The 13,428-nt window shown below is 40.5% G+C and overlaps 1 protein-coding gene across 2 annotated transcripts; it reads left to right on the plus strand.

Moving 5' to 3' along the window:
• The first annotated feature begins 375 nt into the window (after positions 1 to 375).
• On the plus strand, positions 376 to 5,541 carry LOC115792418 (transgelin-like). 2 transcript variants are annotated; one of them, XM_030746941.1, is made up of 5 exons: positions 376 to 555; positions 3,705 to 3,891; positions 3,995 to 4,166; positions 4,341 to 4,443; positions 4,550 to 5,541. In XM_030746941.1, the coding sequence occupies exons 2-5, from the start codon at positions 3,712 to 3,714 to the stop codon at positions 4,698 to 4,700; spliced, it is 606 nt and encodes a 201-aa protein (XP_030602801.1). In that variant the 5' UTR covers positions 376 to 555; positions 3,705 to 3,711; the 3' UTR covers positions 4,701 to 5,541. The 2 variants fall into 2 exon arrangements, with proteins under 2 accessions (XP_030602801.1, XP_030602803.1); XM_030746943.1 differs by lacking the exon at positions 376 to 555 and adding an exon at positions 821 to 956.
• The last annotated feature ends 7,887 nt before the right edge of the window (positions 5,542 to 13,428 follow it).

The raw sequence follows: 13,428 nt of genomic DNA on the forward strand, positions 1-13,428 counted from the left end.
CTTTCAGTTTCAGGCAGATTTGAAAGACCACAGTCAGCAGCAGTTTGATTTAAGGTACAAAATATCCCCATACATGTGCTTTCCTGCTCTCTAATTACTTGAACTGCCTTCCTGTGCTACTCCCAGTCTTCATGCGAGGCTTTTATCATCCCTGCCTCCCTTCTGTCCTCCTAATCCCGTCTTGTTCTTCAGTGGTAAAGGGTGAAATTTAGAGAATTCTTTTCAGTGACCACACCAAACTCTCAAGTCACATGCCTTGTTTTTCCTCCCCGTCCTTCTCCTAAATAAGGAATTACAATTTGAGTGGGGAAAAAGAGAAAGAGCCTAGGGGCGGGTCACAAGAGTGAAATAAGAGGACAGGAAGGCGTAGCCCTCTCTTGCTCCTTCTTTCTACTGAATGTGAAGTCATACATTTCAGGGGTGTTTGCTGTATTTAATCCTGGCGGTTCTGTGCCGTGCACTCTGCACTGTGTCATAGAGGAAGAAGAAGAAGAGCAAACACACGGCAGCGCAAGCCCAACCCCATCTGGATTCATCAGAAAGCTACTACACAAAGTAAGTAAATACTCCTCTTCTTTTCCTCTCCATTTCTTTGGATTGACAACAGCAGCCAAACCATTTCTCTGCTGCTTTATGGATCTTGTGGCTGATCCTGTATAGAAAATATGAAAAAATAGGATACTGCATCTCGTGCACTCCACCCTCACTTATCTTTCTCCTTCCCTCTTGCTTGTGTTTGATCACACACAGACCAAGGCTAAACACTGAGTTAATATTTAGCCATTCCTGTGTGGTTGAGCCTGCAAATTCTTCTGTTATGAAATGCTATTTTTTGTCAGCCTTCACCTCTGAATGCTCTCCTCGTGCTCACGGCATGTGAGACCTTTCAGGAAACCGTTTCAGGAAATGTTAACAGGTTCAGCTTTTGACAAACCTCTCATCGCTACTGTCTAATGGTATGTCATTTTATTCTTTAAATGATGCTTTCAACACCAGGCTGCTGGTTCAGAAAGTGGCAGGTAAACTGACAGCTCACTGCACTTACTGTTTGTCACATATGGTTTGACATTTATGGGCCTTGATAAAGTTGCACGTGGGTGAGAAACTGTGACTTTAGGTGGTGTCTGCTATCTTTGGTCATTAGGTAGAAATGCAACAGTTGGGACTGTGCAAGATAAAGTGAGGTAAGGCTGTGAATGCTTAGACAAATGATCGTGTGTTTGGATCCACCGTGTACACATTGTAAAGATTTCACAATGACTTGATGGTGGAGTTTTATGAAATCCTGTTGCAATAGCAATAATGCTGTGGGAGCTGTGTCTGCAAGTTACCAGAATATGATAGTTTAACAGCTTGGGTGGAAGGAGGGGGGGGGCATGAGACAAATGAGTGATGATGAGTAAAACAGTCACATATGGAGTTTCATCTGAGTAAGAAACCGGTTTCTTGGTTAAACTAGAGGCACTGGTTCACACAGAACAGCAGCAGGAATTAAAAAAGTGCCACTGTGTCAAATTTTCCCAGAAATTAATGGAAATAAGAGTTTTATGAGAAAGTAAATTCTACGAATACTTTTTTCACTTGTTTGAATAAATCACGGTCAATATTCTCCACGTTGATTTGAAACAAAGAAACACAATGACTAAAAGACATGCACTAGTTACCTATAGTAAGGAGCAGGAAAGTGTTTAGCCATTCATCTTGCAGAAGTTGTAAGCACAGTTTGGTTTTTTTAGAGGTGTTACATGCACTTTCAGTGGAGTTCAAATGCACCGACTCAAAAATGCAATGTGTCAGTTAAAGTATGGGATAATTTTGTCATCTTGTTTTCCACATTTTCAAATCACCTTAGTGACCTCAGCAACACATTGCAGGGTGAGATGGTGGAATAAGATGGAGTAGATGTGACTTTATGATTAAAAGATGTTACCAGTCACCACTGTGCCACTCCCAGTTTATTTTTTAAAGCCCACAGCTCTGTATGAGCTTCCAAAACAGACAAGCACCTGCACACACACACACACACACACACACACACACGCGCACACACACACACACACACACACACACACACACACACACACACACACACACACACACACACACACACACTGTTTGAACTGATAGATGCAATTTACATCCAAGCTAAGGTGGAAATAAGGCCTGGAAATGCTACAGTGTGACAGTGGCACTGGCCATTTAATGTGTAGTTCATGTATCAAAGTGCATGTTAAACATGAGATTGATCTGAAAGAGCATGCTCTCTGAACATTCCTTGTAAGACATCCAGATAAGTCCTGATGCGTGCAGCTGCTTGACGTAACGGGCATGCCTGGACATCACAGATGGAAGCCGTCTGACTGAGAAACAGGCTACTTGGAGTTTGGCTGGTTGGATATTTTCCCTACTCTTGCTGCTGTTAACAAACTACTTTTGGAATAACTTAGGAGACAGGAAGACACTCATCCTCCACATGACCACATAACCACTGCAACCTCAGACAATGAACAGAGAACAATACGTGTGCGTGTGTGTGTGTGTGTTTGTGCGTGCACATTGTGTATGCATGTGTGCCTGCGTGAGAGAGAGAGAGAGAGAGAGAGGAGGAGGGGGGGTTTATAGCAGCTCCAGAGTGAAGCTGTGGACCCGATGATAAACTGTCAAACTTCCAACATGTTGTGTAACACTAAGCCTCTGTTTTGCTAAAGGTGTGCCTGTATGGCCTGGAGCAACATGTCTATATACTTACACAGTATACTTCTTGGTGTATAGTAAACCCAGTTTGTTTGTAGAATTAAAGCCAGATTCTTGCACGGAAAATTTAGAAGTTGCACACTTGTGGAACTCTTGCGATTTCGATCTGCAAAAACAAAATGTGCTTTGCGATAACCTTTCTGTGATTTAGCCAGCTTGATGCAGGGCTTTTTTTTTTTTTCTTTCTTACAGACCATTTGCATAGTGAGCAACACCATGTTGTTGTGTTTAGATTCCTGTATACACATAGCTACCTTCTCAGGAAGGAAGTGACAGCTGAATGTGCAAACAGGATGCAGGGAGTAGGGTGGTTTGGCTGAAGCCAACAGGAAGTTCATTCTGCATTAATACATGAGATAAACCAACCATAATTACTTACAGGGTGCAACAAAGTTGGAATTCCTCAAGTCATTAAACACTTTAATTTCCACTGTCAAAAATGCCTTTGTTAAATAACTACACTGTTGGGGCCTGGATAATGAAAAGATCAAGCCTCACTCTGATTATTGCGCACATGATATGTTTAGCACGCCAGCTTGTGCTCTTGTCCTCAACTTGTCATTGGCTTCTTTTTTAATCCTTAATTCTAACCCTGAAGGTTTATGTTACCATTTTTCAGCTCCTGGTTGCAGTGCAGCTTCATATATCGCACACACGAGACATGTAATAAGCTTAAATAATAAATGAGGCTCTTGAGGTGAGAAAGTGATGACTGAAAAAAACATGCACACTTTTAGGAAATCTAATTAATCTAAAAGTTTCAGTGTAACCACTCGTCACAAGTAACAAAATATTCAGTGGGAATACATTCATAAGATTGATTGCATCTGTGGGTGTGAACAGGCCAGCCGTTGGTATGTGAACACTATTAAAACTATCAGATATTAAAACACTGAGAGGGAGTGGAGTTGCTAAGCTATCAGCCTAACACTAACTTTCCCTCCCATTAGGATCACTATGGCAAACAGAGGTCCCTCCTATGGTCTGACCCGTGAGGTTCAGAGTAAGATTGATAAGAAATATGATCAGGAACTGGAGGAAAGGCTGGTGGAGTGGATCGTTGCCCAGTGTGGCCCTGGAGTCGGTCGGCCTCAGCCAAACAAGACAGGCTTCCAAACCTGGCTCAAGGATGGATGTGTGAGTGTTGGTTTAGCAGAAGTGTAAATGTCCTTATAAAGCATTGTAATTCACTTTATGTGCAGAGTATTGAGAGGAATCTGCCCCTTCTGTGTGCGTCCAGGTGCTGTGTGAGCTCATCAACAGCCTGTATGGAGCCAACAAGCCAATCAAGACCATCAAGAGCTCTGGCATGGCATTCAAGCAGATGGAGCAAATCTCCATGTTCCTCAAAGCAGCTGAAAATTATGGAATCACGAAAACTGACATGTTTCAGACTGTAGACCTCTTTGAAGGTACGATAACCAACGGAGCATGTCTTTACTCCAACTATCAATCCTTGTTAAGCAATTTAAAGATTAACGGCAAAGAAAATGAGGAATTGTGGCTTTAGCGAGAAAGTACAGTACAGGTTCTCTTCCTTGTATTTCTGTGGGCTCTGCTGATGTGAGACTGTTGCATGCCTGCAGGCAAAGACCTGGCTGCTGTCCAGAGGACCCTGATGGCTCTGGGAAGCTTGGCTGTCACAAAGGGTGATGGGAATTACAAAGGAGACCCTAACTGGTTCCATAAGTAAGTTTAAGTATTTTCCTCCTTGTACTGTACATCTGTGGAAAGATGAAAAACAAAGTTGGTTTGAAAATTGTGCACTGACAATCATCTCTTTGCATGTGTGCAGAAAGGCCCAGGAGAACAAGAGAGAGTTCACAGATGAACAGATGAAAGAAGGCCAAAATGTCATTGGCCTGCAAATGGGCACAAATAGAGGAGCATCTCAAGCTGGCATGACAGGCTATGGACGTCCCAGGCAGATCATCAACAACCCCTGAACCGGAGCAGTGCTTAAACCCTCCTCCCTCTGCCCTCTGAAAGGCCAGTGCGCAGGGATGGAGAGACTTTAACTCTTGGCCATGAGGAAAAATGTGACCTGACTGTTTTCAAGATTTTAACTGGACCAAAATAGGGACCAATGAGAACATGTGCACATATAGAGGTTTAACAGTAGAAATCAATCATTAAACAATATATTTTTTTTTATCTTTTATAACAAGCTTCATTGTAAATAATAATTTTTTTTCGTACAGAATCATCCCAGTTGTTTTGCATGTTTTAACTCATTGCCTTAAAATCATTACTGCAAACCACAGTGTTTGATAGATTTCTTACCTTGAACACACACACGATGAAAATCTACTTGCAGGGACTTGAAACCTTCGTGAGAGAAGTAATCCTTCACTTTCCATGTTTAGTTTGCTTTATTCTTTACTGTATTGTCTACATTGTTGCAGTCAATGCCTGTTCTCCAAACTTTAGCAGCAGGTGTGTTCAAGGATACCAAACATGTAAGACTCTTTCATGTGTGTATATAGAAAGAGCAAATTACTCAGTGTTACAGATTTACGGCTTAAACCCTTAAGCAGGCACCAGCTCTCTGCTGATTCCCTTTGTACTGGAATGAAATCAAATAAAACTTAATGAAAGGTAAGACGTGTACGGTTTGCTATAGTTTATAGTAATGTTAAAAACAAGCACATCCTTTAATACAGTCAAGTGTAAGTTACTTTAGATAATAAACTGCCTGGTTAGAGAAAGATATCAGATACTCTTGTGTGTCAGTTGATCAAAAATGTTGGACCATCTCTTTGAAATAAAGTTTGTTTTAACTTTGAAGAAGCCTCCTTCGTGATGAATTGATTATCTGAGGAGGTGTGTCATATTCACATTAAATGATCTCGCTATCACACATGACTGAGCGTCAACTGGTGGCTTGTTTCATTTCTGTGCCTAGCAACAGATAATAAAAACGTCAGAGTTTTTGCAGGTAGTCAGAACAACACCTGTGCCTGTGCGTTCTAAAGCTGAGCTGCACTTCAAAGAAAGATCGGCTGATAAGAAGAACAAAAACAAGAAGAAACTCTCCAAAGGCAGAAGGGGAGAAAATAAGGGAGGGGAAGGGGGTGACAGTAATGCTGGATTTTGCCCAGTTTGATGGAATAAGAGAAACCGTGTTTCTGCCAAAGTTTTGTTTATACTGTGTTTATGCTTTGGTACAGTCTAAGCTGTTCAGCATGAACTGACTCAGAAACAGACAGCGATGAATAAGAAAAGCAGAAGGGAAAGAAGATGCTATGCTTTGATAAGAAAAAAGAGGAAAAATTGCAGCTTATTTTTTTTAAAAAAAAAGAAAAGATACATCCAGATGGATTTGGGAGATTATGGTGGCTGACTGGGGTCCGACGGAGTATAGGTCATGGCAGAGCAGGATATCAGAAATCAGAGAGCATTTCCAAATAAGGACTAATCATTGCAGGGGGAAGGTTAAAAAGAGACTTCCCTTTCCTCTTCCTTCTTACTGGGAAATTGCGTAGGTGCTGATACAAAGGGAGTAAGTTAGTATATTGTAAATGACTGTGGAACCAGTATAGTGTAGTGATACAATAAATATTGTAGGTTGTCTGTCAAAGAGCGACATATACTTATGTTTTTATAATGTCTTATTTTCATAATAAAAGCATTAGAAGCCTGTTCTTAGATGCTGGATCACTTTAAAGTCAAACTTTTAAGTAATTTAATGCTACCTATAAGTAGCATTAAGTAGTATTTTTTATAGCCAGCCACGTTCCTTTGGTGTCATTTGTTCTTTATAACTTTCTCAATAATAGAACTCAGTCCACTGCTGATGAAGCTGCGGCACATCAGTGTCTGTGTGACAGCAGCTGTTGTCTCTGCTAAAACCCACACAGTTATAATAGCCCAAATGTGTTTACACATTTGGGCCATTGCAACACTAATATTTATTTCAACATTAGCAGACACGTGTGCAGTGTCACTGCCAAATCTGCACAAATGAACTCTTGAGTCTCACACAGCACCACATGAGCCAAAGTTGATTTTTTTTGTTGTTACTGTTTGTTTTGTTTTGGGGGGACTTTTTTTGGCCATTGCTGAACATTTTTTTTTTTACACTATTTTTTTTTACATTATTGAAGGCATCACCATTCACTTCATCATAGGTATTCTACTGTTTATGTTTGATCATTTAGGTTCTTTTGACCTAGAAATTGTAGGCATACTTTCAGAATTATCGCCAGATAGAATCAAAGAATCACCGCTTGAACAGGCTGAAATTATTAACAAAGTTTACGTGTTGATTCAGTGAGCATTTGCTGCTTTTTCATCTCTGATGAGCTCCTTTATTGACTGAACAACTACTTTGGCCACTTTATCAGGTATACCTATTCAACTGCTCATTATGCAACTATCTAATCCGCCAATCACATCGCAGCAACTCAGTGCATTTAGGCAACTAGACACAGTCAAGATAACCTGCTGAAGCTCAAAGGACCATCAGAATGGGGAAGGTGATTTTAGTGACTTTGAAAGTGGCATGGTTGTTGGTGAGAGACATGATGATCTACTGGGATTTTCCCACACATGCATCTCAGATGTTTTCTTGGCACACTTTGGGCCCTTTCATACCAGTAGAACACAGTTTAAACTCCATAGCCTACCTGAGTGTTGTTGCTGACCATGTTCAATTCAGTTTTATTTATATAGCGACAAATCACAACAAACAGTCGCCTCAAGGTGCTTTGTATTATAGGTAAAGACCTACAATAATTACAGAGAAAACCCAACAGTCAAAACGACACCCTATGAGCAAGCACTTGGTGACAGTGGGAAGGAAAACTCCCTTTTAACAGGAAGAAACCTCCAGCACAACCAGGCTCAGGGAGGGGCAGTCATCTGCTGCAACCAGTTGGGCTGAGGGGAGAGAGACAGGTTCAAAAGACATGCTGTGGAAGAGAGCCAGAGATTAATAATAATTAATGATTAAATACAGAGTGAAGTATAAACAAAGTAAATAAGGTGAATGAAAAGAAACACTGCATTATGGGAACCCCCTCCAACAGCCTAGCTCCTATAGCAGCATAACTAAGGGGTGGTTCAGGGTCAGAGGGTGTCTGTCTCCTGAATCCAAGCTGGGAGCCGGTTCCACCAAAGAGGGGCCTGAAAGCTGAAGGCTCTGCCTCCCATTCTACTCTTAAGTATCCTAGGAACCACAAGTAAGCCAGCAGTCTGAGAGCAAAGTGCTCTGTTTGGGTGATATGGTACTATGAGGTCTTTGTGATAAGATGGTTCCTGATTATTCAAGACCTTGTATGTGAGGAGAAGGATTTTTAAATTCTATTCTAGATTTAACAGGGAGCCAATGAAGAGAAGCCAATATGGGAGAAATCTGCTCTCTCTGTCTAGTCCCTGTCAGTACTCTAGTTGCAGCATTTTGGATCAGCTGAAGGCTTTTCAGGGAGCTTTTAGGACAGCCTGATAATAATGAATTACAATAGTCCAGCCTAGAAGTAATAAATGCATGGATGAGCTTTTCAGCATCACTCTGAGAAAGGATGTTTCTAATTTTAGAAATATTGCGCAAATGCAAAAAAGCGGTCCTACATATTTGTTTAATATGTGCATTGAAGGAAAGATTTCTTACTGGAGGCCAAAGTAATGCCATCCAGAGTATCTGGTTTGACACCATGTTTATAAGATTTGTGGGGCCGAGTACATGTTCATCCCTTCATGACCACAGTGTACCATCTACTGATGGCTGCTTTCAGCGTGATAACTCACCATCTCACAAAGCTCAAATCATCTCAAACTGGTGTCTTGAACACGAAAATGAGTTCACACATGGCCTCCACAGTTGTCTCAGTTCTTGTTAGTGTTAGTGACTGTTGATGTGGGGGGGTTACTTTTACTTAGTTCCCTTTTGTGTTTCTTTGTGTCACAGTCTGGTCTGTGTTTGTCCTTCATCTGTTTCTGATCTAGTCCTCCCATCTTCCCTTTTATTCCCCCCGTTCTGTTGTGTCACACTTCCTGGTTTATTTTATTTCACTGTTGCTCTCTGTGTCTTGTGTTGTGTTTACTTACTCATCTCATTATGTTCATTAGTTTCAGTTGCATCCCACCTGTTGTCTCTCCCCTCGTTATCCTGTCAGTGTATACATCATCTCTGTCACATAGTTGCGTTGTTCCTCAAACCTGTGCGTGCTCTCCTGCCCCGAGTTTCCCAGCAGATTTGTATCTTCTAACAGTGCCAAGTGCTTTTTGATTCCCTTGCTCAGGTCCCTGTTTGTACCTGAAGTTTGGCTTAATCTGCATTAAATGCTCGTTTTGAGTTCCTTCTGCCTTCTGTGTCTCTGCATTTGGGTCCACAAATAAATGGCTCACCCAGCCAAAGCATGACAACAGCCACCAGATCTCAATCCAATTGAGCACCTTTGGGAGGAACGGGGGATTCACATCATGGATGTGTAGCCAGAAAATATGCAGCATCTGTGTGATGCTGTCATGTCAATATGGACCAAACCTTGTGAGGAATGTTTCCAGCACCTTATTCAATCTGTGCCATGAAGAATTAAGGAAATTCTTAAGGCAAAAGGGGATCCAACCCAGTACTAGCAAGTTGTACCTAATAAAGTGTCTGGTGGGTGTATGTTAACCTTTTTTTTTTATATATACAGTTTACTCCTCGGTTTTGCAACCTTAGCTCCTCTTTTACATGATTAAAGATTAGTTAATGATTTACTGCAAACTGTTTTAGAAAGTCTGACTAAAGATGGTGACTTGAGGTTTCATAAATTTCAAAGCTGTGAATAATGTGTGCAGAGGCACTGTGGTGGTGGAGCAGCAGACGTTATTTAAACAGTGTTGTAACTTGATTTGTGTAGCTAAACCCAAAAGAAGAAAAATGCAGTACCCTTCTTTTTATGTGTAACTATCCCTGAGTGAGAAGCATCCTTCCACAGTGGAGCTAAAAGTGGTTGTGCTGTTTTGCTTCCAGGAAGGTGCTTGTGTAACTATTTACATGGATGCACTGAAATAGTGGTTTGATGCAAAACATAGCTGCTGACCCACAGTGGTAAAACGCAGCTGAAATGAATGAACCTGAGAAATCATTCTGTTACATTTGAATCATCCCGCAAACAAAAACATACACATCACTCAGCCCTCTTTTTTTTTTTTTTTTTTTTTTTTTTTTTACCTTGCTTTTGTTTATTTCATTCTTCAGCTAATTTTAAAGACAGTAGTGGCATGCAGCCTTTTTTAATAGAAGGCTTTTCATTCCATCAAGATCTTAATGAAAGTGTGGAAACACTAGCATCACTGGCCTCACTGCAGTGGAATGTACTCTGCTGCCATAGAGGGGCATAACAGGGGCCATGATCTCCTTTAGATTAGGGAAGCTACTTTTTGACTGGCGAGATGCCAGTTTGAATCTTTGGACCACCTGGGAAAATGTGATGAGGGAAGCTGGTGTAACACCTTCTTCCCCTTATTCAGCTATTGCAGTGCTGTTGGGCAAGGTACGTAATGGTTAGGAGTAAAGCCCTCACTGCTCCAGCGGCTGCAGGAAAGGGCTGACTCCATTACGCCCGAAAGCGATTCAAAAGTTCCTCTGAACCTCTGAACTCTGTAAGTTTCAACATTTATTTCTCATCTGTGTTTTAAGAGGAAGGTTACAACATTGCAGATATCATGATATCATGTGTAACTTCTGTTTCATTTCAGACTCAACTACAATCATCTGGTCCAGACTTCAAGATCTACGTAAATGAAATGACCTTTCAGTCTGATTATCAGGCTGGAACTAATGCTACTGTTAGTAAAGTCGGTTAGGAACGACACTGAATGACGCAGTGGAAAAGTTGTTGCACACCATTGCAGAGCCCTGGCTTCAATCCATGACAGTGGGACTTCTGGTTTGGCTAAAGTGAACAGTGAGCAGCCAGTGAGGGATTACATACTTGTTGCAGCAGTAGTGACTACTACTGGCTGTTCTGTGTGCTCTGTTTGACACAACCCTGTTCACATTCAGGCAAACAAATTATTATTACCTTCTCCAAGGAGGCTATTTGATTGATTAACCTATAGCAGGCCTTGGCTCAACAAAGAAATAAGTCTAATATAATATATTTAATTTGAAAAAAGAAAAATTGGGTGACATTGCCCTGATGTTTGCATAAGAACAAAAACTCTTCTGCCTCAGAGGATTGAATTCATGGAGGGTTTCGGGGGAAATTTTAAGTCTTTGTGGAGGTACACAGTCTCAGATTGTCACTTTTAGGCAGTTATTATTAATATTATTATTTAAAAAAATGAAATACTGAGATTTTGTTAACAATACACATATATTACTATTGTCAATAATCACAGAATAACCCACTTTCCACCTTCATATGCTCATATTTTGAATGTAATTACTGTCCAAAAAGGAAATCAAACACAAAATAAACTTAAAGTTGAATTTGAATGACAGTGGTTTTATTACTGTTACTGTTAAAATTTTCTATACATATTGAAATATCATGAATTGTTTCAGCTGCAGCTGATCTCATGACTGCCCTTAATTGGCACTCAATAATACGCTAACTTCCTCAGTTTGCACACAGTCCATTCACAGCTGTTTTGTTTCAGGTGTTTCCGTTATCATCATGAATGAACTTCATATATTTTTAAGTCCTGCAAAGTGCAGTTCTACCAATAATGAAAATTTAAACTATAATCTGATAATCTAAACTATCTCCACTGCAGGATACAGCAGTATTCCAGTACACTGGATACATATTGGAAACTTTTTTTATTCCAAACTTCCACAAACCAAACAGTCGACAGCTGATTTATATGTTTACCCAAGAGCGGATCAGTTGTGTTATCATAGATATTGTTTGTAGATATATTTCTATTTTGAGGAAACTCCAAATTAATTTTATTTTTATTTTGACAATAAGAACGAATCTTGCAATAGATGTCCCGCCATAAATGAGAGGGAATGAAATTTTACTGCGCTTTGTGGGCGAGTTTGATTTGTACACAATGTCAGGAAGGGACATGAGAGGTTTTGAGTGCCGCCTCCCTTTCAAAAGTCACGATGCTGGTGCATAAATCTCATCAAAAAGCGAGGACAACTGAGAGGAGCTGGAGAATATGTGGGAAAAAAAAAAAGAGATACAAATTTTACAGACAAATGCAGCTTTTAGAAACATTAACTTAATTCCCTAAAACACACTAACGATGGCTTGTCCTTCTGAGAGACCGGCCCAGATACGTTTCAGTATAAAACAGTCATGTTCTATAAAGGTTGGAGACATTAAGTGAAAGCAATAGCAGTGATATGCTTCTTGGGACTCAGTGTGGCAGGGTGTGAAGTCATTCACCACAGTACAAAAGGCTGCAGCCAAAGAAATATCGTGCTAGGTGAAAGGCTGAAGAAGAAAAAAGGGCAGGCTGACCCTGACCAAAGACCTGCTGAGTTAGGGTTTGGATCAACACAATGATGGAGAGGTGTGGTGTAAAAAAATCAATGAATATTGAAGGTCAAAGAGCAGAAAGGCCCTCTGGAATTCTGCACAAGTCTCAGTGTGAGTGAAAAACCTTTTTGAGGCTCCAGAGGAAATTTATGAGACATATTAGTTGCATTTATTGCACTTTGAGTATTTCACAGAGCAATTTCAAGGTTTCCTTCACTGACTCTGACTCTTTATATCCATATATAACCACAAGTGTGGTTTTCCAAAAGCTGGAAGGCAACTTATGTCATGATACAAAATAGTGAGGGACTCAGCTGGAGACTGCAATGGTTAAGTATAAAATGATTCATCACATATAAAAATTACCTCTAGGCTAGGTTCCCTGGATATGTACGTAAATGAGTCATGGGCATGAATATGGTATCGGAAACCACAGAGGAAGGTGCTGTGGTGTCGCTGTATGTGATGTTTGCTCTTCATGTGGTGACACTGAATGAATTTGGGTCAGATGCTGGAGTAATGTAAATAAGGTGGCAGGTGTTTCCCTTGTTGATGGTTTGAGGCCAAACACTGAGATATTAAAGGTCAATCCTCACTTCAAACCCCATGAGAGAGAAACAAAGCTGTCAGAGCAGAAAGGGACACGTAGAATGCTCAGAACATGCAGTCAAATATTAATTTACAGCTCGCTTTGAGAAGCTGCTCTGCAGCTAAAACATTAAAATAACCACCAAAAATTTATATTGTTTGTATTTAACAAACTAATAACTAATAATGATATTGCATCCTCAGATCGACTGTCACTACTGCTAGTATTGACTAATCCTGATCCTGTTAATTACATTTAAATAACAAATAAAATAACAGAAAAACACTTCCCGTGACTGGCCAATAGGTAGGGTGGGACTGTATGGGATGACGCACAAGCATCTATTGTGTTGGGTGCAACTATGACAACAAAACATGTGCATAAACAAGGGTACGGCTTTTGAATAACTGTCCACTGTAGTGACCACCATGCATGAAAGGGTTAAACTTGTGCTACTGTCATGACAACAACTTCTGCATTTCAGTTCCTCTGAAACGACATAATCTGATTTTGACGTGTGACAGCCTGATCTTAACTTTTGACTAAGAAACGTAACTTCACAAAGGTCTCAGCACAACAACATATGAGAGCCATCATCCCCAAATGCAAGTCACATTGTATGATGAAAGAAACTGAACCCCGTGAGTGAAATATGAC

This window comes from Archocentrus centrarchus, chromosome 14 (assembly GCF_007364275.1).
Source record: "Archocentrus centrarchus isolate MPI-CPG fArcCen1 chromosome 14, fArcCen1, whole genome shotgun sequence".
In the NCBI taxonomy this organism is placed as follows: domain Eukaryota; kingdom Metazoa; phylum Chordata; class Actinopteri; order Cichliformes; family Cichlidae; genus Archocentrus; species Archocentrus centrarchus.

What these genes read in the sequence shown, in the direction of transcription:
- LOC115792418 (XM_030746941.1), top strand. Translation starts at nt 3,712, where the DNA reads ATGGCAAACAGAGGTCCCTCCTATGGTCTGACCCGTGAGGTTCAGAGT. An exon ending in CCTGGCTCAAGGATGGATGT is followed by an intron (nt 3,892 to 3,994) that starts GTGAGTGTTGGT and finishes GTGTGCGTCCAG; the next exon opens with GTGCTGTGTGAGCTCATCAA. An exon ending in GACCCTAACTGGTTCCATAA is followed by an intron (nt 4,444 to 4,549) that starts GTAAGTTTAAGT and finishes GCATGTGTGCAG; the next exon opens with AAAGGCCCAGGAGAACAAGA.